Source organism: Dama dama, chromosome 14, assembly GCF_033118175.1.
Source record: "Dama dama isolate Ldn47 chromosome 14, ASM3311817v1, whole genome shotgun sequence".
Lineage (NCBI taxonomy): Eukaryota > Metazoa > Chordata > Mammalia > Artiodactyla > Cervidae > Dama > Dama dama.
This window is the reverse complement of record NC_083694.1, coordinates 44,248,890-44,275,044: the sequence shown is the minus strand read 5'-3', so window position 1 is coordinate 44,275,044 and position 26,155 is coordinate 44,248,890. Positions and strand designations below refer to the sequence as shown.

General features: G+C 54.2%; 1 protein-coding gene across 1 annotated transcript in view; it reads right to left on the bottom strand.

Moving 5' to 3' along the window:
- CHD5 (chromodomain helicase DNA binding protein 5) overlaps positions 1-26,155 on the bottom strand; it is a 68,231-nt gene that overhangs the window by 14,091 nt on the left and 27,985 nt on the right. Inside the window, exons 11-33 of the mRNA XM_061160527.1 lie at positions 25,789-26,000; positions 22,885-23,016; positions 22,691-22,799; positions 21,276-21,467; positions 20,989-21,189; positions 17,465-17,602; positions 17,255-17,376; positions 16,284-16,457; positions 15,764-15,905; positions 13,642-13,773; positions 10,655-10,772; positions 9,201-9,325; positions 7,939-8,170; positions 7,642-7,752; positions 7,185-7,357; positions 6,525-6,699; positions 6,005-6,097; positions 5,708-5,796; positions 5,243-5,376; positions 4,682-4,826; positions 4,164-4,323; positions 1,855-1,934; positions 1,479-1,611 (exon numbers count right to left, since the gene is read on the bottom strand). Coding sequence (XP_061016510.1) covers positions 1,479-1,611; positions 1,855-1,934; positions 4,164-4,323; positions 4,682-4,826; positions 5,243-5,376; positions 5,708-5,796; positions 6,005-6,097; positions 6,525-6,699; positions 7,185-7,357; positions 7,642-7,752; positions 7,939-8,170; positions 9,201-9,325; positions 10,655-10,772; positions 13,642-13,773; positions 15,764-15,905; positions 16,284-16,457; positions 17,255-17,376; positions 17,465-17,602; positions 20,989-21,189; positions 21,276-21,467; positions 22,691-22,799; positions 22,885-23,016; positions 25,789-26,000 — 3,322 coding nt within the window. The remainder of the gene's footprint in view (positions 1-1,478; positions 1,612-1,854; positions 1,935-4,163; positions 4,324-4,681; positions 4,827-5,242; positions 5,377-5,707; positions 5,797-6,004; positions 6,098-6,524; positions 6,700-7,184; positions 7,358-7,641; positions 7,753-7,938; positions 8,171-9,200; positions 9,326-10,654; positions 10,773-13,641; positions 13,774-15,763; positions 15,906-16,283; positions 16,458-17,254; positions 17,377-17,464; positions 17,603-20,988; positions 21,190-21,275; positions 21,468-22,690; positions 22,800-22,884; positions 23,017-25,788; positions 26,001-26,155) is intronic.

Here is a 26,155-nt window from a genome sequence, read left to right as displayed (position 1 = left end):
GAACTGAAGCCTAGCCACACAAATACCTATACATGAATGTTCACAGCAGCATTATTCATAATAGCCAAAAAGCAGAAATAACCCCAAAACCCATCAATGATGAATGGAAAAATAAAATGTGGTGTATCCACAGGGTAGAATATATTCAACGAAAAGGAATGAAGTTCCAATACATGCTACAACACAGAAGAACCTTGAAAACTCAAGTGAATGCTCAGTGAAAGAAAACAAAAGTGTTAGTTGCTCAGTCATGTCCAACTCTTTGCAACCCTGTAGACAGTAGCCCACCAGGCTCCTCTGTCCATGGGATTCTCCAGGCAAGAATACTAGAGTGAGTAGCCATTCCCTTCTCTGGGTGATCTTTCCCGATCCAGGGATCAAACCTGGGTCTCCTGAATGGCAGACAGACCCTTTACCATCTAAGCCACCAGGAAAGCCCAAAAGTAAGCTCAATCCACATAAGCCTAAATAAAACTTAAAGCAAAAAGAATCGGGAGGAATAAGAAGGTTATTACATAATAAATAAACACTTCACCAGAAAATTAGAAAAAACCTGAACCAATATGCACCTAACAACCCAATCCCAAACAAAAGCAAAATCTGGCCTTAGGAGAACAGAGACTAACCCACAATCATAGAGATTTTAACATAAGTCTCTTGCTTTGACTGATCAAAGCAAACCAAAAATGAGTAAGGGTATAAAAAATCTGAACAATATAATGATCTAATGCAGCAGTCCCCAGTCTTTTTGGCACCAGGGACCGGTTTCACGGAAGACAAGTTTTCCCATGGACCCAGGGGGATGATTCAAGAGCATTACATTTACTGTTCACTTTATTTCTATTATTATTATATCGACTCCATCTCAGATCATGAGGCATTAGATCCTGGAGTTTGGGGACCCCTGATCTAATGCACATATTTAGAACCTTACATCCAGCAATAAAAGAATAGATATTCTTTCCAAGCACACATGAGCATTTACAAAATCTGACCACATAAAACAAGAAAAGCAGGTTTCAACAATATCATACAGACTCATGTGTTCAGATCACAATGCGATTGATTCAGAACTCACTAATAGGGATTGCCCTGGTGATCCAGTAGCTAAGATTCCATGCTCCCAATGCAGGGGCCCTAGGTTCAATCCCTGGTCAGGGAACTAGATCCTACATACCGCAACTAAGAACTCGCATGCCTCAACTAAAGATCCCACAAGCTGCAACTAAGACCTGGTGTAGCCAAATAAATAATATTTATGCTTAAAAAAAAAAGAAAAAAAAAGAAACCACTAATAAGATATAGCCCAATAACCTCCAAACTGTACAGTAGGAAAAGTTAAAGCCCACATGCAGAGAACTGAGGCCCTGGCCCTTGCCTCATCCTGGGCCCTACGCCACTAGGACACAGCAGTGCACGGTCCCCCACCCAGCCCGGGAGAGACAGGCCTGACGCCCCATCAGGGTGGAAGCCCGCACCTTTCGGCCCCTGCTCCGGGGAGGGCTGGGCCTTCTCCATCTCCTCCAGCCGCTCCTCTCGGGACCTCTCTTTGCCACTGGAGCTCTCCTGCTTGTCCTCTCCCTCCACTCTGTCCAGGGCAGTTGGCAGGGCCTAGGGAGGAGAGACTCAGGAGCTACAGGGCCTGGGCCTCCATAGGAGCCAGGGAAGGGGCCCTGGGCTTAGAACCCACTCTCTGGTTCCCAGTGCTTGCCCTCAACTATGCTCCAGTCCTGGGGGCTCAGACTCGGAGCCAGGAGGCCTAGCTTACAGCTGCCAGGGCAAAGCCTGAGAGGGTCCCTGGACCCAGCCCCCACCCCACACCCACAGGAGTCCAGACACCGGCATCTTCCCTACCTGGATTTCTGGGGGCTTCTTTGGCTTCTGCACCCCCACCTCCTTCTCATCCATGTAACCTAGTGGGGCTTCCATTTTGTCTGAAAGAACAAGGGAGAAGGGTGAGAGGGCTGGGGTTGGGGGAGGGAGAAGGGCAGGAAATGGGGAGTCAGAGAGGATCCTGGGCTAGGCACCTGCAGAAGGACAGGTGAACCAGGGGAGCCAAAGAGCCCGGGCCAGGCCTGCAATGTGGGAGCCTTGGAGGACCCTGGGCCCAGTGAGGTCAAAGCCAGGGGCCGACAGGACAGAACTACAGGCTGTGGAGGCCTCCCGTCTGGAAGCAGTAGGTGAGGTGGGTGGAGGCCCAGACTGGAAGCCAGCATGGCAGCTGTGGTCCTGGCTTTCAAGGCTGGCTGACTGACTACCTGCCTTTTCCACGCTTAGTCAGTTCTTGACACTGCAAAGGGCCAGTGACCCACGTGCTCTGAGGAGCCCTGGGAGATGGTCACTACCCATCTCCACATCACAGATGAGAAAACAGAGCTCCTTGGAATAAGGGACCTGCCCTTATTCCTCTGCCCATGGGCACAGGGCCAGGAAGAAAACTAGGCATGTCCACCTCCAGAGGGCACCTGTGCCCAGAAGCAGGATGTCCTCAGAGGCGCTGAGCCTCTCGGGGCCTCACCTGTCACCTGCGACAGTGGCAGAATGCCCCAGGCCTGAGGGGTACAACAGGGAAGAAGATGTTTTACCCAGATAAATACACAGATCACCAAAAAGAGACTCAGAGACAAATAACCCATTAAGGAAGGGCAAAGGATGTGAAATGACGTTTCTCCAAAGAAGATGCACAAAAAGCTCAGAAGCACATGAAAAGATTCTCAACTTCTTCAGCCACCAGAGATGGAAATCAAAACCACCAGGCTTCCCTGGTGGCTCAGTGGTAAAGAGTCTGCCTGCCAATGCAGGAGACAAGGGTTCGATCCCTGGTATGGGAAGATGCCACATACTTTGGAGCAGCTAAGCCTGTGTGCCACAACTACTGAGCCTGTGCTCTAGAGCCCAGGAGCTGCAACTGCTGAGTCCACGTGCTACAACTACTAAAGTCCGAGAACCCTTGAGCCCATGCTCCACAACAACGGAAGCCACTGCAGTAAGAAGCCTGCACGCTGCAACTAGAGAAGAGCCTAAATAGCAACAAAGACCCAGCACAGCAAAAATAAGTAAGTAAATAAAACACAATGAGACTCCCCCCATCACACTCACTAAGATGGCTATAAGCAAAAAGTTAAATAAGTGCTGGTGAGGAGGTGGAGAAATTGAAACCTCATACATGGCTGGTAGGAATGTAAAATGGTGTAATAACTGTGAAAAAGTTTGGCAGCTCCTCAAAATGTTATGCCAAGTGAGCCAGAGATTCTATTCCTAGCTATACACTCAAGAGAAATGAAAACACCTATTTCCAGTTGAACACAAAAGTTCAAAGCAATGTTACTCACCACATTATTCACAATAGCCAAAGGTAGAAACAACCCAAAATCCATCACCTCATGAATGGATATACAAAATGTGGTGGATCCAAACAATGGAATAAATATTATTCAGCTACAAAAAGGAATGAAGTGCTGACACCCTAAAACCTGGATGAATCTGGAATACATCACATGCTAGTGAAAGCTGGGCACAAAAGGCCTCATGGTGCATTTTATTTACATGAAATGTCCACAATAGGCAAACCCATGGAGACAGAAAGATCAGTGGTTGCCAGGGAAAGACATAAGGAGAAGGAATAAGGTGTCACTACTAATGAGTATGTGTTTCTTTGGGGGGGTTAATGAAAACATCCTGGAATCAAAGGCAATGGTTGCAATGGATATCCTATGGATATGCTAGAAACAACTGGATAATATACGTTTAAAGGCTTTTGGCTTCCCAGGTGGCGCTAGTGGTAAAGAACCCACCTGCCAGTGCAGGAGACATAAGAGACACAGGTTCGATCCCTGGGTTGGGAAGATCCCCTGGAGAAGGAAATGGCAACCCACTCCAGTATTCTTGCCTAAAGAATGCCATGGACAGAGGAGCCTGGCAGGCTACAGTTCATAGGGTCGCAAACAGTCAGACATGACTGAAGCGACTCAGCACACACACAAAGATTGAATACTGTGAATATTGTGGTGTGTGAATAACATCTCAAAGCTGTCATTAAAAAGAAAATCTCTTAGGGGAGTGATACTTTTTCAGGTGGAAGTTTTGTGGGGGTAGGATGTGGGGAGGATGTGGGGTCTCCTGCCATGACCTGGGTACCCAACCCTCCTCATTGGAGTCCAGACCTGGCAGGCCCAGAGGGCCAGGCAGGAGGTGGGCAGGGCTGGCGGGCACTGGTGTGTTGGGATCCGAGGAGATGACTTCGCCTGGCTTCTTGCCCTCAGGCCCCTCGGGGATCAGATCCGGGGTGCTGTACTTCCCGTTGACGTGCTCAAACTCCTGAACCTGGGCAGGTGGGAGCGAGGCAGGAGGGAGGTGGTCACAGCTCAGATGTGAGGGCCTCAGGGTGGCCAGCAGGACTGGGGGTGTCCCTGGCTTGGGGTGGCTGCCGACTCCACCCAAGGCTGACCGCAGACCCCCACGCCAGGCCCTACCCCCACCCATCCCCACCTGTCATCCTGGCCTCCAGTCCCTCCCCATCACTGCCCACTTCCCCACCCAGAGATGCATTCTGGGCCCATCCCTCTAAGCTGATTCAGACCCTGGACAGCCAGGCGCTTGCTCTCTGCCCACTGACCCCCCTGGGGCACACCCAGGCCATGGGCGACCACCAGGAAAAGCCCAGTAAAGGTTACTCACCCACCTTCTTCCTAACTAGTGACATGACCCCAATGCGCGTGAGCACGTGCTGCCTGGAGAGGCCCTCGCGGGGCACGCCGTCCGCAAAGGTCTCCGCGCCGTCAGCCCCCGGCTCACACAGGTGCCGCATGAAGAGGGACACATAGGCTCTGGGGTGGGGGGGACTGGGGCTCAGGGAGTGGGGGGCCGGCAGGACCCCGGTGGACCTCCTGGCTGGAATCGTCACCCATCACCTGCCTCCCAACCAGGCCTGCTGGGTCAGGCCCCAGGGAAGAACAGAGGGGGCCCCGGGCAGGGGATCCTCTTGGGACAGCCCTACCCCTGGAGAACCCAGATCCTCCGTGCTTCCGTTAACACCAGCTGCTCTGGCAGAGGTGACCGGTCATGGTCTCTGCACAGGAGCCCTGCCCAGGCCTGGACTTCAGCTACAGATATCAGACAGCAGTGAGTTCTCTGGCCGCCCCCAGCCTGGCAGTAACACCGCCCACTGTCCTGGCCCATCCAGAGGAGCCTGCCCATTCCAGGCGGGCGGCCACAGCCTGGGCCACCACCTCGGCCCCTTTACCTAAACTCCTTCTCGCTCTTCCCACGAAGGTCCCGCACCAGCCAGTGGGAGTTGAAGGCATCCTGGGGGGGCATGCCCCAGCGCATGATGGCGTTCAGAAAGGCCTTCCGCTGGCGGGCATTAAAGCCTAGCACCTGGGCAGGGCGGGCAGCGGGGTAGGGGAGCAGGGAATTCAGAGTTGAAGAGAAAGACACAGGGAGGGGAGGAGATGGGGAAGCAGAGGGGGAGCAGTGGGAGACGGGGGGGGGGGCCTCCACCTGGGGCAGGACCCAAAGGGGCTCAGCCCAGACCGAGGGTCTGTCCCAGCCCCCCCACCTCCACTTGGCATGTAACCCAGTGTAACCCCAGCCCTCCTGTCCCTCCTCCACACCCCAGGGTAGCAGCAGGGGTAAGCTCTTTGCTCTGAAAGATGAGATAAATTCCGGGAAAGAGAAGTGGGAAAGTGGGGGTGCAGGCGGGCCCCACCTCAATGTTTCCGCCGACCCGGGCAAGAAGAGGGGGCAGGGGCTTGTCCCTGTCGCTCTTCAGCTGCCTCCTGGATTGTCGCCGTCCACCTGGGGGAGAAGCCCCGCTACAAGCCATCAGTGGGGCCCAAGATGTCCTGACCCACCCCATCCCACAACACGCCCCAGAGAGCATGACCCTTCAGGGCCTACTCCAAAGGACGGATGCTGGTCCCGATGCCCCAGGGACCCCCAACCTGATCATCAGCTCCCCGACACACAGCCTGGCCCCAGCCCAGAGTCAACAGCCCTGACTCACTCTGCCCTTCCGGCCTTTCCTCAAAGTCCTCGTCCTCATCCTCAGAGCCAATGGAATATTCAGACTGGTTGTCTGAGAGCTCGTCCTGCCACTCTGTTGGGGGGTCAGGAAGAGGGGGCACAGAGTGGGCTGTGCAAGCAGAAGCCCGCCGGAGCCCCTCACACCCAGCCCAATAACAGTGATGATAAAAACAGCCACCGTGCACTTCCTATGAGCTCACTTAACAACCTTACAACCTTACACTACGTTCTCAGGCCTTATACCATCAATGGCCCTATTTAGCAGATAGAGAAACTGAGGCTTGACTAAAACCACTAGCAGTGAAGTCATTGAGTCACTACCCATCTCTTTCCCCCCAAAACCCAACACCCCACACCAGCTACCAGCCCCACTTCTCCAAGAAGCCTTCCCACCATCTCCCGGCTCAGGCACTCCACAGGACTCCCACTCTCCCGCCCCGAGAATTCCTGCCACAGGGATGTCCTCCCCGCCAGTAGGACCCTGCCCACCGGTCACGCACCCTGGTCCTCCTGGGAGGCGTCGTTGTAGTTGACCTGCTTGCGGATGCGCTTGCCCTTGCCCAGGTTGCGGGCCAGGTCCTCCTGCTGCTGCTCGTAGTGGTGCCGCAGCAGCTTCTCCCAGTAGTCGGGGTCCACGTTCTCCTCCTGCTTGATGATCTCCCGTTCCACCTCCTCCTGGGGGCGCGGGGGCCGCAGACGGTGATGGTGGGGCCAGCGAGCATCTCCACTCCCACGGAGGCCTCACTGCCTCTACCACAGCTCATCCTCTAGCGGCTCAAGGGGAACTGGAAAGCCTGCCTACTCCAGGTGGCCCTCCCTGATCACCCCAGCCCTAGCTGGTCTTCCTCTTCCTGCTCTTGTCTCAGTAATTCACTCATCCATTCATTCATGCCACAGTATGCCCTGGCCTTGTGCCAGGCACTGAGATACAGAATTGAATAAGCGCCACCCCTGCCCTCAGGAGGCTCCCAGTTTCAAAATGAAAAGTGGCACTTAGAAGAATGATTAACACCCACAGTCTGTGCGTAGGGCGGTGGAATTTGAGAGGTAAGGAGAGTAGCCACTCAGGAGAGACCCAGGAGCCAGAGTTTCTCAAATGGAGAAGTCGTAAAGGGGTGAGGGCGGGTCCTCGAGGGGCGGGGCCGCTGAGCGGGGCTTACCACGCCATCCTCCTCGCGCACCACATACTGCGCCACCTTGAAGGAGCTCAGGTATTCATTCATATTCTGGAGCTCCGTGTCGTCCGTGGCATCCTGGTTCCGGTCCAGCAGCTTGGAGATGGCCGCATCGTCATAGTGGATCACACTGCTATCCTCCACGTCCTTGTTGTCACCTGGGGGCAGTCAGGATGCAGTCAGGGGACCCCCCCCCCCAACAGAGCAGGTTCCAGACAATGATGCTTCCCAGTCCCCGCCAGGGGCTGCTGCTGAAGAGTAAGTGACCACAGAGAGGAACCTCTATTGTCACAGCCCCTCAGCCCCTCCACCGAAGGTCCGCAGGCACCCGAGGGGGGCAGGCAAGGGAACCTGACAAAATGGGCTTGGGGGCCCACTTCCTTCCAGGAACAGCCATCCGGGATATAGGAGGAGCTGGGGGCTGGGCTGGGAGGGCCCCTACCTGGAGGAGTGCTGCCATGCTTTTTCTTGGCGCTGGCGGCCAAGGCTCCCCCTTTGGAGGACTGGACATCAGGGATGGGCGTGGCGGGTCTCTGGCCCTGAGACATCATGCCTATAGGACACAGGGATGGGGAGTTGCAGGGCTGGGGGGTAGCACCAGAGATGCCACCCTGGCCCTGCCCATCCTGGCCAGGAGTGGGGAGCAGAAGGAGGAGAGACTGGGCACTGGGGGTGCCCTGGGAGGGGAGTGTCTCAAGCAGGTCCACCCCCCACCATGCCCAGCACCCAGGACACCCACCCTCCACATCATCCTTGAAGAGCTCCTCCGTGCCAAACTTGAGGATGTCATCCAGCTCCTGCTTGGTCATGGAGCCGGACTTGGAGCCCAGGCCAGGTCGCACCACCAGGTGGGTGAGCATCATCTTGCGCTTGGCCACCTGCGTGATGCGCTCCTCCACCGAGGCCCGCGTCACGAAACGGTAGATCATCACCTTCTTGTTCTGCCCAATGCGGTGGGCACGGCTGAAGGCCTGGGGGCAACCTGCAGCTTAGCACCCGTGTTCAACAGAGGACTGGGGGCCCAAGGCCAGCCACCAGGGGGCGGGGTGGGGGGGAAGCGGGGAGGCATGCAAATGCGCTCATGAGCACCCTCTGCATGGAATGGGCTGTGTGACTGCCCGTGGAGATGTATGTGCACTAGGGCACCTGCATTCCCGACCTGACTGTGTCTGCTCTAGTGCGGGCCGGGGTGCCTGTGCGTGTGCAGGGGTAGGTGTGAGGGGCAGTGTGGCCAGTGCACTTGATGTAGAGAAGCCACACGGCGATGATGGCACTCATGCCAAGGTGGGGGCTGCATCTCCCAGGGAGTGACCACTAGTGGGGCTGTGAGCCCACCTGTTGGAGATGGATAGCTACCCTGCAGGGACAGGTGTGACATGAGGACAATTGAGGTTCTGTGTATCAAGCATCCATATGACTTGACCCAGTGTAATAAGGTCTGTGTAGGCAACTGTACACAGGTGCACACATGTGTGCATGAGACATGAATTTGTATGTGTGCCCCAAGAGTGTAATGTGTGTATGTGCCTGGTCCCAAGAAGGGTGGGGAGGAGACAGCAGAGTGTGTCTCTGCTCCTACACCCCCTAAACCTCCCATCCTTCCTCACCAGCTCCAGTGCCCCTTCCTCCCCCCACCTCCACAGGCCTTGTCCCCTCATTTTCCTGTCGTTCCCAAACTGGCCCCCTCTGGGTCCCAGGACCCCTCATCCTGACTCCCTCCATGGCCTTCATCCTAAGAGTGATGGGACAGAACAGGGGTCATGTTCACACAGAGGGCTGCATGTTCTTGGACACATCCCCTGCCCTCCCTGGGCTGTTTCCTCTTTTGTACAGTGGTGGGGGGCTCACCTTCCAGGTGGCCCTTGGGGCTGGGACTCTACGAGGTGGGTCCAGGCAGAGGTAAAGCCCTGAGACAGTCTGGGGGTGGGGGAGAGGGGACGCCCACAGAGCCAGGGGCAGCAAGGGACCCTCTGAGAAGGTTCTGCTGTGGGGGTCACATACCTGGATGTCATTGTGCGGGTTCCAGTCCGAGTCGTAGATGATGACCGTGTCCGCCGTGGCCAGGTTGATCCCCAGGCCACCTGCCCGGGTCGAGAGGAGGAAGCAGAACTGCTGGGCCCCAGGGGCTGAGGAAGAGAGGCGGGTGCCCAGTGGGGTGAGTGAGGGGCATACCCAGAGGGGCGGGATGGGGGACAAGGGGGTGGCAGGCAGGAGGGCAGAGGGGAGACCAGAGGGAGGCAGCAGGAACTGTGCCCCCATCACAGGCCACAACGGCCTCAGCTGTGCTTGGGGAAGCCAGAAGAGGCCTGGGGCCCCTGGGCATGGCACGGGGACAGGGCAGCCCACCTGAGGCCCACAGAGCCCCCAGCTGTACTCCGAGCCCTGACTCAACAGGAGGGACATAAAATGAGAATGAACTGATTTTCAAAGCCCAGAGCGGGCAAAAGAGAAACTACAAACAGCCAGCAAAGACCAGCAGAGCCCCTGAAGGTCAGGCCCCTGGGAGGTTAGCAGAGCTCAGCCTTCATGCCTTCCCAGCTACCACCACCTGCGATGCTGTCAGAGTGACCACTGAACACTCAGGGTCACAGCTCCAGGGCACAGGCCAGCCCTCTGGTCAGTCCCCACTGCCCCAAGACAGCTGGGTCTCAGGCCCATCCTGGCCTTTCATTAAGTGACCTGGGACTGACCGTGGTACCTGCTTGAGCTGCACACAGGTCCCCAATCCACCTGATGCTCCCCACTGCCATGTGCGCTGGGACCACGTCTACATCCTGAAGTCACACTTGCTTTACCTCTGACATGAGTGGGCAACAGGAATCGCTGCTTTGGGTTTGGGGGCGGCAGGGCCCCAAACCTGCTCTGAGGGTGGAAGGCAGGAAGCAGCCACAAGCCCAGAGAAACAGACTTCATCTTTCTGAACACCTCCCACTAAAGAGGTGCTGGATCATGTCTTCAGACATTCCCTCCACTCCAGAGCCAGCTCCCAGCCTCCCAGCATCACCAAGGAGAGTTTGGGCTGGGGTGGCCCTGCCCCTTCCTCTGTCCTTCCCCTAGGGCAGTCTGCTCAGCTCTGTCCCTCCTTGCAGCAGTCTCTATTGAAGGGACAGGCCTGTTCAGCCCTGCTCATAACTGCAGCTTTAGCTGGTGTCAGTATCAGAAGCCCAGGGGTGCTGGCCAGACCCTCTGCACCAGCTTCATTTAGTAACAGAGGAATTTTCCTCCTCTTCTGCCCTCCTCCTAATTTCTCAGGTCTAAACACCCAAGCAGGCCCCTGGAAAGTTCCATGGGATGAATTCTTTTTAATCAGCTACTAGGACCTAAGGTTGGGTCTGCTTTCTTCAGCAGTTTGAGGAGTAGTTAACCTGACCATAAATTGGGTGGTCTGGCTAAGATCCTAGCCTGGGAGGAGAGACAGGGGTCCCCATCAAGAAGTTCTGGGTAAGGTTAGGTACCATTGAATCTGTCAATTGCTTCTTGCCGAAGGCCCCCCGTGATGCCACCGTCAATCCGTTCATACTTGTAGCCCTCATACTCCAGGAAATCCTCCAGGAGGTCCAGCATCTTGGTCATCTGCAGGGGACATGGTATTCCTGAGGGGCTGCCCCAGAGGAGGGACCCCCATAGGGGTCATGGGCAGGGTCCTCATGACAGTTGGGGAGAGACAAAGCAACCTACTGAGTGGGGAGACAGGTGGGACCCAGGCAGGCCTGACTTGGGGCCATTCTCTGAAGAAAAATGCAGTCTCCAACCTCAACCCCCAGAGCCACCCCATCCCCCATACCAGCCCCACAACCTTCTGCCTAAGACACAGCTCAGAGCATGTGCCACCCTGCTGTCACCTCTCAGAATAAAGTCCCAAATTCTCATCTTGGCATTCTAGGCTTGCCAGATTGGTGCCAGTCCATTGGGCCTTATATTCCAGTGCTTCCTTTGTATCCCACAGCCATCCCAGATTACCTGGACTTTTTTCCCACCCCCCTTACTGCCTAGGGAACTCAAACAGCACCTCCTCTGTGATGTCTTCCCTGATTTCACTCCTCTCTATGAGAAGAGAAAGGCAGGCCCTTCTGAGCTCCCATAATCCTCCATAATCAATCCTGAGAGATAGTTTAGCTAGACATAAAATTATCAGTTGCAATTTTCCCATAGTGTAATGAAGATATTGCCATTTTCTTTTGCCACTTCTATTGCTGATATAAAATCTGAGGACAGTCTAATTAATTGTCATTCCTGTGTAGGTATAAGATCTGAAAAGTGCAGCATTTTCCTTACAATGTGCCTAGGTTTTCCTTTCATATTAAAATTTTTATTTATAGTTCTTGGTACTCCAGAGTGTGCTTCAGACCTGAGACCACATGTCTTTCTCTAGGTGTACAGACTCTCATTAAATCTGACTTCTTTACCATTTTCTCTAGTTCTTTTTCTGCAACGCCTATTACGGATACATATTGAATAGTTACTAGAGCCTCTCAAAGTGTTTTCCATGCAATGTCTCATTTTTATCTTTGTTTTTCTGTGCTGCATTCTGGGAAAATTCCTCAATTCCAGGTTCCCATTCATCCGTGTTCTCTTCAACAGTGCTGAGAGTTTATCTAATCTGTTGAAATGTTTTGTTTCCATGTTATGCAGATCCTTTCCCTGGTTAGGGGCTTTCCTGGTGGCTCAGTGGTAAAGAACCTGCCTGCCAATGCAAAAGAAGCAGGTTCCATCCCTAGGTAAGGAAGATCCCCTGGAGAAGGGAAAGGCTAACCATTCTAGTATTCTTGCCTGGAGAATTCCATGGATAGAGGAGCCTGGTGGGCTACAGTCCATGGGGTCACAAAGAGTCGGACAAAACGGAGTAACTAACACTTTTTCTAGTTAGTTATTATTTCATTTCTTGCTGCTTGTGCTTATTTATTTCATTGGAGTTTTTTGTTTTGGTGGGAGTTTTGCCCATGCCACACTGCTTGTGGTATCTTAGTACCCCAACCAGGGATTGAACCCAGGCCCCCGGTAGTGAATGTGAAGAGTTCTAACCATTAGACAGCCAGGCTCATTCTGAAGACTCATTCTGGATGTCAGGGCCCTGTCTCTTTCACTTTCTCTTTGCACACACTTCTAGGAGTTATGCAGTTCTCTCTACTTGGTCCCTCAAGGGCTCAGTTCAGAATCTTGTCTTATGTTAGGGGGCTAGAGGATTCTGGAGGCTTCCCTGGTAGCTCACTGGTAAAGAATCCACCTGCAATGCAGGAGACCCTGGTTCAATTCCTAGGTCAGGAAGATCCCCTGGAGAAGGGACAGGCTATCCATTCCAGTATTCATGGGCTTTCCTGGTGGCTCAGACAGTAAAGAATCCACCTGCGGGAGACCTGGGTTCAGTCCCTGGGTTGAGAAGATCCTCTGGAGGAGGGCATGGCAACCCGCTCCAGTATTCTTCCATCCAAGTACTAACCAGGCCCAACCCTGCTTAGCTTCCGAGATCAGACGAGATCGGGCGCGTTCAGGGTGGTATGGCCGTAGACGCGCTCCAGTATTCTTGCCTGGAGAATCCAATGGACAGAGGAACCTGGCGAGCTACAGTTCATGGGGTTGCAAAGAGTCAGACACGACTCAGCAACTAAACAGAACACAGGGAATTCTGGATCCAGTGTCCAGGCCAGCCTACAGTCACAATCTTGATCTGCTTTCCCCAGATCCCTCGGCCTGCTGCAGGCCGCTGGTGGGATCAGGGGCTACAGGCAGGAGCAGCTGTTACCAGCAGACTTTTATCCAGAGTACACAGAGAAGCCACATCTTAGTCCCTGGTTTGAACAATGGACCTGGCTCAGGCCTACCATCAGGTAGCATTTTTCATGCCAGGCTTGAGCAGCATCACTGACTCCTGTCACAGACATGTGTCTACTTCCGTTTCGCACTCTAGACTGTAAGTGTCTTGAGAACAAGAGCTGGACCCCTGTGGCTAGCACAAAGCCTGACATACGGCAAGTGCAAAAGGACAAAGGAACAAGTGCACTGATGAACAAATCTCTGAGGCTAGACAGCCCTGCCTCTAACCACCCCAAAAGCGATGCTGCAAGTGCAACTTCAGGATCAAGCTTCAGAGAGGACTTCCCCCAGCTAACCCAACACAGGGCTCCTCGTGAACCAACCCAAGGGGCCCCACCTTGGGTTGGTTCATGAAAAGTGGGGCTGCACGGGTGAAGGGTGAGGGCTGTTGTCCCAGCCTGGACAGAAGCTCCAGGAGGAGCAGGCCAGAGGGTCAAGTAGCGGGGAGGACACTGGTCCCCATGGCCAATGTGCCCTGAGTGCCTTGAACTTGGAACCCAGCCAGCTCTCCTTGGTTGCCTCATGCCAAGGCCTGGAGGAGCGACTTTTGACACACAACCCACATGGGGATAGCATCAGGCCCTGAGGGCTGGAGGTGGAGAAGCCAGTCAGCCACCTGCAGGCGGCTCACCTGGGAGAAGATGAGCACACGGTGCCCTTCATCCCGCAGTTTCTTAAGCATCTTCTGTAGCAGCATGAGCTTCCCTGAAGACTTGACCAGAGAGCTGCCGTCATAGGAGCCATTGGGCAGGACGGGGGCTTCCTGCAGACATAGCACAAGGTGGGGTCTTGTGGGGGCTCCCCTCTTCTCTCTGACTCTCCACCAAAGAAGTCTGGAAGGCGGCAGGGACTGGTGGGGATGAGGGTCCAGCAATGAGCTGAGCACCAAGCCTAAGCCCAGGTCAGGCCAGCCTCTGCAGGAACATACGAGCAGGCCACACAGATGCCCCCTGCACTGTGTCCCCAGGCAGGGCTCAAACTCGCCAGCCCTGGCCTCTGTCTCCCGCTGCTGGCACTCCACCAAGACCACAGACATAGGTGGATGGATGGATGACAGTCTTAAAGCAAGCTGGCCTTCCCAACAAGGTTCTAACCTGGCCTCTGCAGTCTTGCAGGGCACATCCAGGGAAGGCTAACCGAGCCTCCCAGCTGGGAAGACACTCAGCTCAAAGGCTCTGCTGGGCCAGAGTGGTGAGAGCAGCCTGGGATGGCTCAAGTCTGCATCACCCACAGCACTGCCTCCACGCTTAACTCAGCATTGCTCTTCCTATTTGGGGGTCGGGTGGGGGTGTGGGGAGGTATAAACTCTGTAGGGTTTAAATTAGAACCAGAACAGCTGTGAGGGTGATGAGTACTGGTGTCCCAGGCTCTCCATGTGGGCACCGAACACAGACTTTCTCATCTGGTCCTCACTTTCCAGAGATGCTGTCATTGCCCTCATTTTATAAAGGATAAACCCGGGGCTCCAAGAGGACCACTGATGGTCCTGAGACCACAGGCTGGGGCCAGGTGTCTGACTGGGATTCTGGTCTCTCACCTACGACTGCACATCACAATCACCACCCAGGCCTGCCTCCCTGACTCCCTCAGTGACTGAGTGCAGCCAGGTCATCCCTCGGATCCCTGGCCTGGGGTCCCTGAGGCTGTAAGGAACTCTCTGATGTAGCCCATCACTTTATGGTCACACATAGGGGCCCAGGAAAGGAGAGGGCCTGCCCGAGCACTGGACGGAGGTAGGTTTACAGAAACTTCTGGCACAATGGGGACCTGTATCACCTCCCCGTCTTCATACTCGGGGAGGACTGGGGGCTGAAGGCTTGAGCACCTGTCCCAGCAGCCAGGGGCACCATGGCAGCCATGACACTTGCCATGAGGGCCACAGAAAGCCCCCCACAGCAGCCACATGTATGTACCATGGTCTCAGGCCCCTCACATGGCAGCCTCAGGTACTCAACATGGTGGTCAAGGGCCCCTATCACGGTGGCCACAGGGACCTACCACAACAGCCATGGGGGGACCTACCACAGCAGTATCCAACAGGGGAGCTCCCACAGCGGCCACAGGGGACCTCCCACAGTGGCCACAGGGACCTACCACAACAGCTACAGAGGACCTCCCATAGAGGCCACGGGGGACCTCCCACAGCAGCCACGGGGACCTACCGCAGCATCCACGGGGACCTCCCACAGTGGCCACAGGGACCTACCACAGTGGCCACAGGGGACCTCCCACAGTGGCCACCTGGGACCTACCGCAATGGCCACAGGGACCTCCCACAGTGGCCACAGGAACCTACCACAGCGGCCACGTGGGACCTACCACAGCGGCCACGGGGACCTACTGCAATGGCCACGGGGACCTCCCACAGTGACCACGGGGACCTACCACAGTGGCCACAGGGGACCTCCCACAGTGGCCACAGGGACCTCCCACAGTGGCCACAGGGACCTCCCACAGCAGCCACAGGGGACCTCCCACAGCGGCCACAGGGGACCTCCCACAGCGGCCATGGGGACCTCCCACAGCGGCCACGGGGACCTACCACAGCAGTAGCCAACAGGGGGCCTCCCACAGTGGCCACAGGGACCTATCACAACGGCCACGGGGGACCTACCACAGTGGCCACAGGGACCCACCACAACAGCCACAGAGGACCTCCCATAGTGGCCATGGGGGCCTCCCACAGTGGCCACGGGGACCTATCACAGCAGTAGCCAACAGAGGACCTACCACAGTGGCCATGGGGGACCTACCACAGCAGCCACGGGGAAGAGGTAGGGGTGGTTGCAGCACTTCTTCAGGTCCATCATGATGTTGAGCAGTGACACCTGGTTCCCACCCCCCTTGGAGTTCAGCGCCTCAAAGTTCCGTGTGAGGATGAACTTGTAGTACTTCCTGTCACAAAGCAAGGAGGAAAGGCAGTCTGCATGCACCTGGCCGTGCCAGCCTCCGAGAGGATACTCTGCTCTGCAGGGAGGCTGGGAGCTAGCAGCCAAGCACAGTTGCAGAGAGACCAAGGGGAGCCCCAAGAGGTGAAGCCACAGGCCTGACATCACCCAGCAAGTTACTGGGGGACAGGACAAAGTTGGCAGCCCCAACTCTGATCAGTGAAATCTAAGAAGAGGCCCCAAGAAGGAAGCTTGTGCAACAGTTGAGTGGAGGCAAGGGCAAGGCCAAAGGCCATTCCACCCACCCCAGGCAGTGGCCCAGGAAGGCCCACTCAGGCCCTTCTGGGAGAAGACAGGCCCAGGGGACCCAGGGCAGGCCGCTCACTTCTGCATCTGGCTCAGCTCCACGCGGACAATCAGCTCAGTCTTTGCCGGCATGTTCTTGAACACGTCAGCCTTGAGCCGCCTCAGCATGTGCGGCCCCAGCAGGTCGTGCAGCTTCTTGATCTGGTCTTCCTTGGAGATGTCAGCAAACTCCTCCAGGAAGCCCTCCAGGTTGCTGCAAGAAAAAAACTGGAATGACAGCCTGGAGGAGGCCAAAGCCCTCTGTAGAGGGAGCCAGGACTAGGGTGGGGAGAAGGCCAACCAGCTCCCTGCCACTTGCCAGAGGGTCAGAAGGCAGGCCAGCTGGCTGCTGGGCCAGGGAGCACAGGCCTTGCCCTTGGTGTTCTTCCAGTCTCCATCTAAGCCTGGGTCACCCCCACACATTGCAGCTGTCTCAGCCACGTAGGCTATCTTCCTGTCCTCAAAGCCATCCTGGACATGCAGTCTCTAGGACCCTTACCCATATTACAGAGAAGGAAACTGAGGCTGGAGGGTGCCCATGGTTATACGGTCCAGCCTGCCCTTGAATCTATATCTCCTGATTCCAAAATCAGCATTTTTCACCCTGAATCCCCTTTCCAAGCAGGAATATGGAGGTAGGTAAGCAAGGAGGCTGGAGCTCCATCTTCACCCCCATTTCCACCATCACCCTCAGTCTTCTGCCTCCCAGCACTGTCGCTAATGTGATCACTCAGGTCTTTGTGGAGGGACAGGGATAATCTGAGGCATGGGGGAGGGACAGGCACCAACGGTGACCCCCAAGGTCTTCTGGGGCCAAGTCAGTGAAAAATCACAGGCTGACCACCAGCAGGTGTTCCTCAAGCTCTCAGCTTGTGCCAGTGCACTGCTAACACTCCCATTTTACTGACGGGGAAACTGAGGCCCAGTGAGCAGCCCCAGAGCCAGACAGGCACTGATGCCCCTTCCCTGACTGCACTCGCTCCGCCTCCCCGGCCAGCACCCCTGACTCACTTGAACCTCTCTGGAGTCAGGAAGTTGAGGAGGTGGAACAGTTCTTCCAGGTTGTTCTGAAGGGGGGTCCCTGTCAGCAGCAGCTTATAATCGATCTTGTAGCTGTTCAAGACCCTAAAGAACTTAGAGGGGAACAGGGGGCCCGTCAGGGGGCACAGGGTGGCCAGCCCACCCAGATGGCTCTAGGGGCCAGTGCTCAGCACCTCCTACCTTGGACTGGTTGTTCTTGAGCCGGTGGGCCTCGTCCACCACAAGGCAGGCCCACTCGATGGAGCCCAGGATGGCCTGGTCGATGGTGATGAGCTCATAGGAGGTGAGCAGGACGTGGAATTTGATCTGCACTTCTTTCTGGAGGGAAAGGGGAGTGTTTGGGAGGAGAGCTGGGAGCGCAGTGGATCAAGGTCTCCAGAGAAAAAGGAGCGAAAAGGAGTGTGGACAGGACCCCCAGAGAGCTCAGGGAGCCTGGAGACCGAGAGGAAGTCACGGGCCACCAAGTCAAGGGGTCAGCTGAGGCCCAGAGCACTGTCCCCAAGAGAGGGGGGCAGAGGTCAGAGGGGCAGAAGGGAGCCTGTAGGCAGTCTGCACTCATCCCTGCCAAGCAGGAGACAGGGATTTGATCCCTGGGTTGGGAAGATCCCCTAGAGAAGGAAATGGCTACCCACTCCAGAATTCTTGCCTGGGAAATCCCATGGACAGAAGAGTCTGGTGGACTACACTCTATGGGTTCGAAAAAGAGTTGGACATGACTCAGCAACTAAACACCAGCAACAACTGCTATTTTGAGCTAGACCTTGGTAGAGTTAATTAACCTCCCCGAGCCTCAGTCTCCTCACCTGTAAAAAGGGAGCAATACTGTGTTTGGTAAGAATGCCACAAGAATTAAAAGAGCTAAGTAACTGCCTCAAAAAGTTACAGGTTCTATCTTCCTTTTCCTGCACTGGCAGGCGGGTTCTTTACCACTAGCGCCACCTTGGGAAGCCCATGGAGAACATGGAACCTATGGAGGTTCCTTTAAAAACTAAATCAGAGCTACCATATGATTCAGCAATCCCACTCCTGGTGATGTATTAGGAGAAAATCATAATTCAAAGAGATACATGTACCCCAGTGTTCACTGTAGCACTATTTACAATAGCCAAGATGTGGAATAAACCTAAGTTTCCATCAGCAGAGGAATGGATAAAGATGATGTCATCCATATATACAATGGAATACTATTACTCAGCCATAAAAAAGAACAAAATAATGCCATTTTCAGCAACATGGATGGACCCAGAGATTGTCATATTGAGAGAGGTAAGGCAGACAAAGATAACGACTGCTTATATGTGGAATTTTTAAAAGTTGCACAAATGAACTTTTTTTACAAAAGAGAAACAGAGTCACAGATGTAGAAAACAAATCTGTTTCGGGGCGGGGGGAGGGGGAGGGATAAATTGGGAGACTGGAATTGACATATATACACACTACATATTAGATAGATCATAAATAAAAACATACTGTATAGCACAGGAAACTCCACTCAATACTTTGTAATGACCTACATGAAAAAAGAATCTAAAAAAGAGGGAATATATGTATGTGTATAGTTGATTCACTTAACTATATGCCTGAAACTAACATAACATTGTAAATCAACCATACTCCAATAAAATTTTTAAAAAATAGAAACAAACAAAATTACACATAGAATTACTGTAGCATCCTGCAATTCTGCTTCTGGGTATAGACCCAGAAGAAATGAAAGCAGGGATTTGAATGAATATTTTTGCACACCCACGTTCATAGCATTATTCACAAGCACCAAAAGGTGGAAACACCCAAGTATCCATGGGTTGAGTGTCCATTCATACACATACAGGGAATGTTATCCAATCTTGAAAAGAAAACCTGACACATGCTACAACGTGCTGAGTGAAATGAGCCAGACACAAAGGACAAATACGGTATGATTCCACTTATACAAGGTACCGAGAACAATCAAAGCCAGAGACCAAAAGGACGAGGCTGCCAGGGGCTAGGGGTAGTCAGTATCTAACAGGGACAGGGTTTCAGTTTTACAAGATGAAGTGCTTGGGAGATGATGGAGAGATGGCTGCAGAGAAGTGTGAATGTACTTGGTGTCCCTGAACTGTACTTGTAAAAATGGTGAAGATGATGAATGTTAAGTTATGTGTATTTTACCACAAATTTTTAAAAAGACAGTAAGTTAAACAACTGAATCAGCAAAGCACCCAGCCCATCACACAAGCCCAGTGTGAGCTCAGACAGAAGTTGTTTCTGGAACCACTGAGATTATCACCCTCATTAAACAAATGGTAGTGAGAATTCCCTGGCAGTCCAGTGGTTAAGGGCTTCCCTAGTGGCTCAGACAGTAAAGAATCTGCCCGCGATGCAGGAGACCCAGGTTTGACCCCTGGGTCAGAAAGATTCCTTGGAAAAGAGAATGGCTAACCACTCCAATATTCTTGCCTGGAGGATCCCATGGAGAGAGGAGCCTGGCAGGCTATAGTTCATGGGGTCACAAAAAATTGGACACGACTGAGTGACTAATACTTTCCCTTCCACTTTCCAGTGGCCAGGACTCAATGCTTTCACTGTTGTGGCCCGGGTCAGGGAACTAAGATCCTGCAAGCCTCACAGGACAGCCAAATAAAAGTTACTGGGCATCTCCCGGGGCCACGATTGTTCCTAATGCATGGAGAAAGCCGAGGTGAGAACCCTTGGGGAGGCTGGGGATGGTCCGCCAGCCCCCAGCACTGCAGCTAGCGTGAGCGCCATGGCTGCCCAAGGACCCCCATGTGCCATGTGCAGGAAGCACTGTCCACTCTGTGTCCTCGCTTCTCAGACTGCAGCCTGAGGACCAGAAATGTGCACACCATCTGGGACTTCAACAGAAATGCAGAATCTTGGGACTTCCCTGGCGGTCCTGTGGTTAAGATCCTGAGCTTCCATGGCAGGGGGCATAGGTTCCATCCCTCATGCAATGCAGCATGACCAAAAACAAATTTAAAAAAAGAGAGAGAGAGAGAGCTTCCCTGGTGGCTCAGTGGTAAAGAATCCTCCTACCAATGCAGGAGACACAGGTTTGATCCCCAATCTGGGAAGATCCCACAGAGCAACTGACCCTGTGCACCACAACTGCTGAGTCCAAGCGCCCTAGAGCTCTGCAACAAGAGAAGCCACCGTAATGAGAAGCCCACGCACCGCAACTAGAGAGTAGCCCCTGCTTGCCACAACTAGAGAAAAGCCGGCGCAGCAACAAAGATCCAGTGCCACCAAAAATAAATAAACTAAAATCAAATTAAAAAGAGGAGACACAGACACACACAGGGGAGACAGCCACATAACAACAGAGGCAGAAACCGAAGAGATGGAACTGCAAAACAAGGACAGCCAAGGAAGAGCAACCAGATGCTGCAGGAGATGCAGAAGGGTCCACCCACAGAGCTTCCGAGGGAGCAGGATCCTGCCCGCAGCTGGGTCTCGGACTCCTGGCCTCCAGAACAGTGAGAGGGTGAGTGTTATTCTCAGCCCCACAGCACCCTGTGCTACTGCAGGCCCAGGACATGGATAAAAGGTAATCCTGCCTTAAAAGCAACTCTTCGCCAGCTGCTGCCTCCACTGGAGCCCAAAAGGAGAGACCCCAGATAAACCGCAGAACCCCTGTGCACCATCCCCCAGGGCAAACTGGGCTCCTGTGCAGAGTCCTTCCCGGGGGGAGGGGTGCTCACCTTCATCCGGAACACCTTCTTTCCACTCCGAATGGCATTGTCCTCAAAGGAAAACTCGTTCTCCCGGATCACGGAGCGGCTCTCCTTGTCCCCCGTGTAGGTGACCACGTAGAAGTCAGGGGCCCACATCTCGAACTCACGTTCCCAGTTGATGATGGTGGACAGGGGTGCACTGACCAGGTAGGGCCCTTTGGAGTGCCCCTGGGGAGGGAGATGGATGCGCTGAGGCTGCCCAGCCACAGCCCACACCGGCCACCCTCCCCGGCCGCCCCGCCCAGCCCTCGAACCTCCTTGTACAGAGAGTAGAGAAAGACGATGGTCTGCACAGTCTTGCCCAGACCCATCTCGTCGGCCAGGATGGTGTCGGTTCCCTGGGCCCAGGAGAAGCGCAGCCAGTTAAGGCCCTCCAGCTGGTACGGGTGCAACGTGCCGCCTGTGGAGTCGATGTACCATGGCTGTTTGTCAAACTTGACCGTGGGCTGCAGAAGAAGCAGAGGTTCAGTCATACCCTGGATCCTGGGCCACCAAGGTCCACCGACAGGCCTCTGCATGCATGATTCTTTATGCCTGAAATACTCTTCCCACTCCTCTTGTCCCTGCTGACTGATTCATTCTTCAGGCCTCAGATGGAATGCCTCTGCCTCCAGGAAGTCTTCCCTGACTCCAGGATTGGCTTAGGAGTTCCCACCATGCTCTCCCAGGGTTGGCCCCATACATCTATCAGGGCAGTTTCCCAATTGTTGCATTCTCTGATTTTGAGCCCAGCATGTGGTCACCATACTGGTCCTATTCTGACACAGCGGGGACTGAGTCAACACCCATTTGATGCTTGCCCAGGGTGCCTGATCTCAAACATCACCCTCTTTGAGTCTTTTAGTCTACAGCTCAAGGCCGTCATCCCCATGAAGTCCCCCTGATACCCTGCATCTCAGACCCAAGTCAAATCCCCATTTCTGTTTGGACCTTCCATGAGCCCCTGGAAGATGAGCACTTCGTGGAACAGGTGGGTAGGGCCTTGCCCCCCAGAGCCAGGTACTAGCAAACATCCCAGAGAGGTTTGCTAAAGGAATAAAAGCCAACCTTCCATTCCCCAGTAGGCTGAAAGCTCCCAGGTTAAGTCCTGGATCTCCTCCCCCTGAACTGATAAGAATGGTGTGCAATTAGCAAATCAGCTGCTGTACTCCTGAAGTGAGGGGCACTTTTTGATTTAAAGACTTGGAATTACAGATCCAGTGATCCAGTGGTTAAGACCACGATTCCACTGCAGGAAACGTGGGTTCGATCGCTAGTTGGAGAACTTAAGATCCCACGTGCCACGCAGTACAGCCAAATAAATAAGTAAATAAATAAATATTTGGAATTCGCCCATCTAAAAGAACACAAGTTCATAAACTGCTCTGAGAAGAGACTCTCTGCTCCCCAGTTTGTGCACCGAGACCCGACCCATCCTTCAAATCGCTCTGTCCCCTGGGAGCTGCCGCTCTACAGGACTCGGGACCAGGACCCCAGGGTGTGAGCCTCCACTGAGGGGAAGGCTGGGTCCCATCATCTCTGTCCCACCAGGTACCTGGCAGGAGTGGGCTGAGCCGCAGCACCCCCTCCTGCAGAGACACAGACCCACGGCAGAGTTCTCCGGAGACCTTGCCCTCCTCCGAGGCCCAGCCTGGGTGGCAACCCCACCCTGCGACCCTTTCCCGCTCACATCCACAATGGGTGTGTCCGGGGGCTTCTCCTGTTTGTCATCCTTCAGCTTCTTGCCCTTCTTGACCAGCCTCTTGGGCAGCCTGGCGTCCTCTCCCAGCATCAGCTCCCTGGGAAAGAGGGCAGGATGAGACAGCAGGGCTCAGGCCGTTGGGGAGGCGGAAGGCTCCACCCAGTGGCCCCAGCATGGCGCACCTGTGGCCCCAGTAGGCCTGCTTCAGGCTGTCGTAGTAGGGGATGTCAATTTCGTCAATCTCCCAGGTGCACTGGTCATAGGGCAGGTCTTTCCACTTGATCAGGTAATGCACGTCCCCCTTTTTATCGAAGCTGCAACATGGTAAACAGATGGAGGAGGGCGGGTCATCCAGGCAAGGGTCCACAGAGGGTACCTCGCAGGATGCAAAGCCTCTCACCCTCACGGGTCCCCAGGAAGCCCCGGCCAGGAGGGCAGCACCAGGCAGAGACTCCCAGGGCCACACAGCTAATAGGAAGGAGGTAGGAGGGCACGGGGTGAGTGGCAGAGCAGAGGGACATCTGGGTCCCCCACACTAGCAGAGGAGCAAAGCTAGTGTCCTCTCCATCCTCAGTTGTCATGAGTCCCATTCCGTCATGAGGAGTCCTCCAGAATTCTCCACTGCTGAGTCAGACAGTTCTCCCCTGACCGAAGACCTTTGTTTTCTCACTTAAGAAGTCCCAAGAAGGAACCTCCCTGGTAGTCCAATGGCTGAGAATCTGCCTACCAGTGCAGGGCACGTGAGTTTCATCCCTGATCCGAGAAGATTCCATATGCGGTGGGGCAACTGAGCCTGCGTGCCACAACTGCAGAACCCATGCACCCTAGAGCTTGTGCTCCACAAGAAGCCAGCACCATGAGAAGCCAGCACACCCAAACTGGACAGTAGCCCGCCGCCCGCAGCAACTAGAGAAAGCCCAAGGAACCCAGTGCACCCAAAATATTAAGTTTTTTTAAAAACTCCCAAGCTATAGGGAGTTTGGGGTGGACATGTACAAACCACTATATTTAGAATATATAACCAACAAGGACCTACTGTACAGCACAGGAAACTGCTCAATGTTATGTGGCAGCCTAGATGAGAGGGGAGTTTGGGGGAGAATGGATACATGTCTATGTAAGGTTGAGTCTCTTCGACGTTCACCTGAAACTATCATGACATTATTAACTGGCTCTACCCCCCCCATACAAAATAAAAAGTTTGAAAAGGAACAAAGAACTCCCAAAGACTGAAGAGGGGTGTCCATCCCCACGAAATAGAGAAGGATGTGATTCCTCCTGGTGGGCTGTCCTCTCCCAAAGACCCCCGGGGACCCGGGGACCTGACGGCCCAGCCAGCAGCACACAGAGGATGCACCAGAGAAGCCTGTCACACACTGCAGCCTGAATACAGCTCCTGGGAGGGTCTCGGGACCTCCCACCCAACACAAGTGCACTGAGCAACCGAGCCAGGGCAGCCCTGCAGGCCGGGGTGCCATGGCTGCCCCAGATGGCAGTGGCTCGGCCTGGGGACCACACGCAGAGAGGTACCAATCCCCGTCACCATGGAAACCAACGGATTTTTTTTTTTTTTTTTTTTTTTTTTTTAATAAATGATTGGTTGTTACTCAGACTCCATTCAGGTAATATATTTGGAGGAAATTCACCTGCCCCACTTTGAAGGCAGGGAGAAAAATCAGCATTTATGTTTAGAACATGCAATTTAATAAAGGTAAAAAACTGTGGATCAGTTCAGCTGTGGAGGGGGCCTCAAGTCACTGTCAGTGAGGCCAGGGGATGGGAGGAGGAGGCATTTCATAATCAAGGGGGTGGCTTTTTCAAATTCTCCTGCACCCCCACCACCGCTTCCTGACGGCCCTGCTATCAGGCACTGGCATCCTCCTTGAGCCCCCACAGCAGCCTGTGGGGTTGGTACTCTTACAGTCCTGTTTCCCATTAGAAACACGGAGGCACAGGGGACTTCCCTGGTTGTCCATGTGCTAAGACTCCACACTCCCAAGACTTCTAGTTCCCCACCAGGGGGGCCAGGTTTGATCCCTGGTTGGGGAACTAGGTCACACACACTGCAAGTAAGATTTCACATGCCACAACTAAAGACCCAGCACACTCAAATCAATAAATAAAAAAGAAACACAGAGGCTCAGAGCCCAGAAAATGGGAGCCAGGGTTGGGATCTGAGTGGAAGACTCAGGTTCTGAAGCTCTGCTCTACCCAGCTCCTGCCTTCAGGACACATGTGTTCTGTTGGACCCCAAGTCGCTCTGAGACAGAACCTCCATGGACCCTACCCTGTGCCCGCCTGTCAGCCACCACTGGTTCTCAAGCACCTGAGCTCAAGAATCAGCAAGAGCTCCCACCACCCACCAGACCAAAGCCAAACTCTCGGAGGCCTCTGCCTTTGTCTTTTTATCTGGCCTCTGCAGCCTCTGACCACTGTTACCTAGGGAATTTTGGATTGCTCAACAAAGGGCTATCGAGGGCACTGGAACTTGGAATAGTGGCCAAGAAAGCAACTCCTGCCATCAAGAAAGAACTGGGTTCCAATTCCAGCACCCCTGCCTGTTGGCTATGTGACTTTAGGCAAGTGACTTAACCTTGATGGTGTCCACAAAAACAAAGGCGGAGGTAAAAGGCCTACCTCTTGGGTAGATGGCACTCAGTGGTGATAGCTGTGTTATAAAGAGGAGCAAATGTGTACCCACACCCACAGCTCAGGTCCACTGTGGTCCCCCAGACCCTCCCGCAGGTATCAAGCACTGACTTCAGCAGAGGCCTAGGAGCACAAGGGTCCTAGCCCTCCAAGCGTCCCATCTGCAAGTTTCACAGGCCATTCATCAAGTTGCCCTTTTATACATATGACTAAGGAACTGTTCACCATGAGTGTAACATGTGCATATGCAAGTGTAAACATGGGTGCATACATGTACCTACGTGCATGAAAACCCCTCCAGCTGGATGGTCAAATCACCTGCAGCGGGTGTCCTCAGCCTCCCCTCCTGCCCCCACCACACCCATATGTGGTTCTGTGCCCATTTAACAGACTGAAGGGGCCGCATGTCCAGCGCAGCTCATGCGCGGGGCACACACCTGTGGTTCAGGATGCGGTGGATCATCATCCACTCGGGCTTGATGCCGTAGCGGTAGAAGCGCTCCTCCATCTTGGCATAGAGAGGGTCCTTGTTCTTCCTCTTCTCGCTCTTGCCGTCCTCGTCGCCAGAGCCGTAGTCAAAGGGCGGCGGCTCGTCCATGTCGTTCTTTCTTTGGTAGTTGCGATACATCACTGTGTGGTAGAGCTCCAGCTGCTTGCGGAGGGGACAGAGGTTAAGGAAGGCATATGGTCATAACCCCCCCCCCTGTTGTCCCCGAACCCAGCTCCTCCCCCATCCCCCCAGCCCCCAGCCTGAGTCCCAGGCAGGACAATCCTCACCTTCTTCCTCCCCCTCCCCAGCGCCCA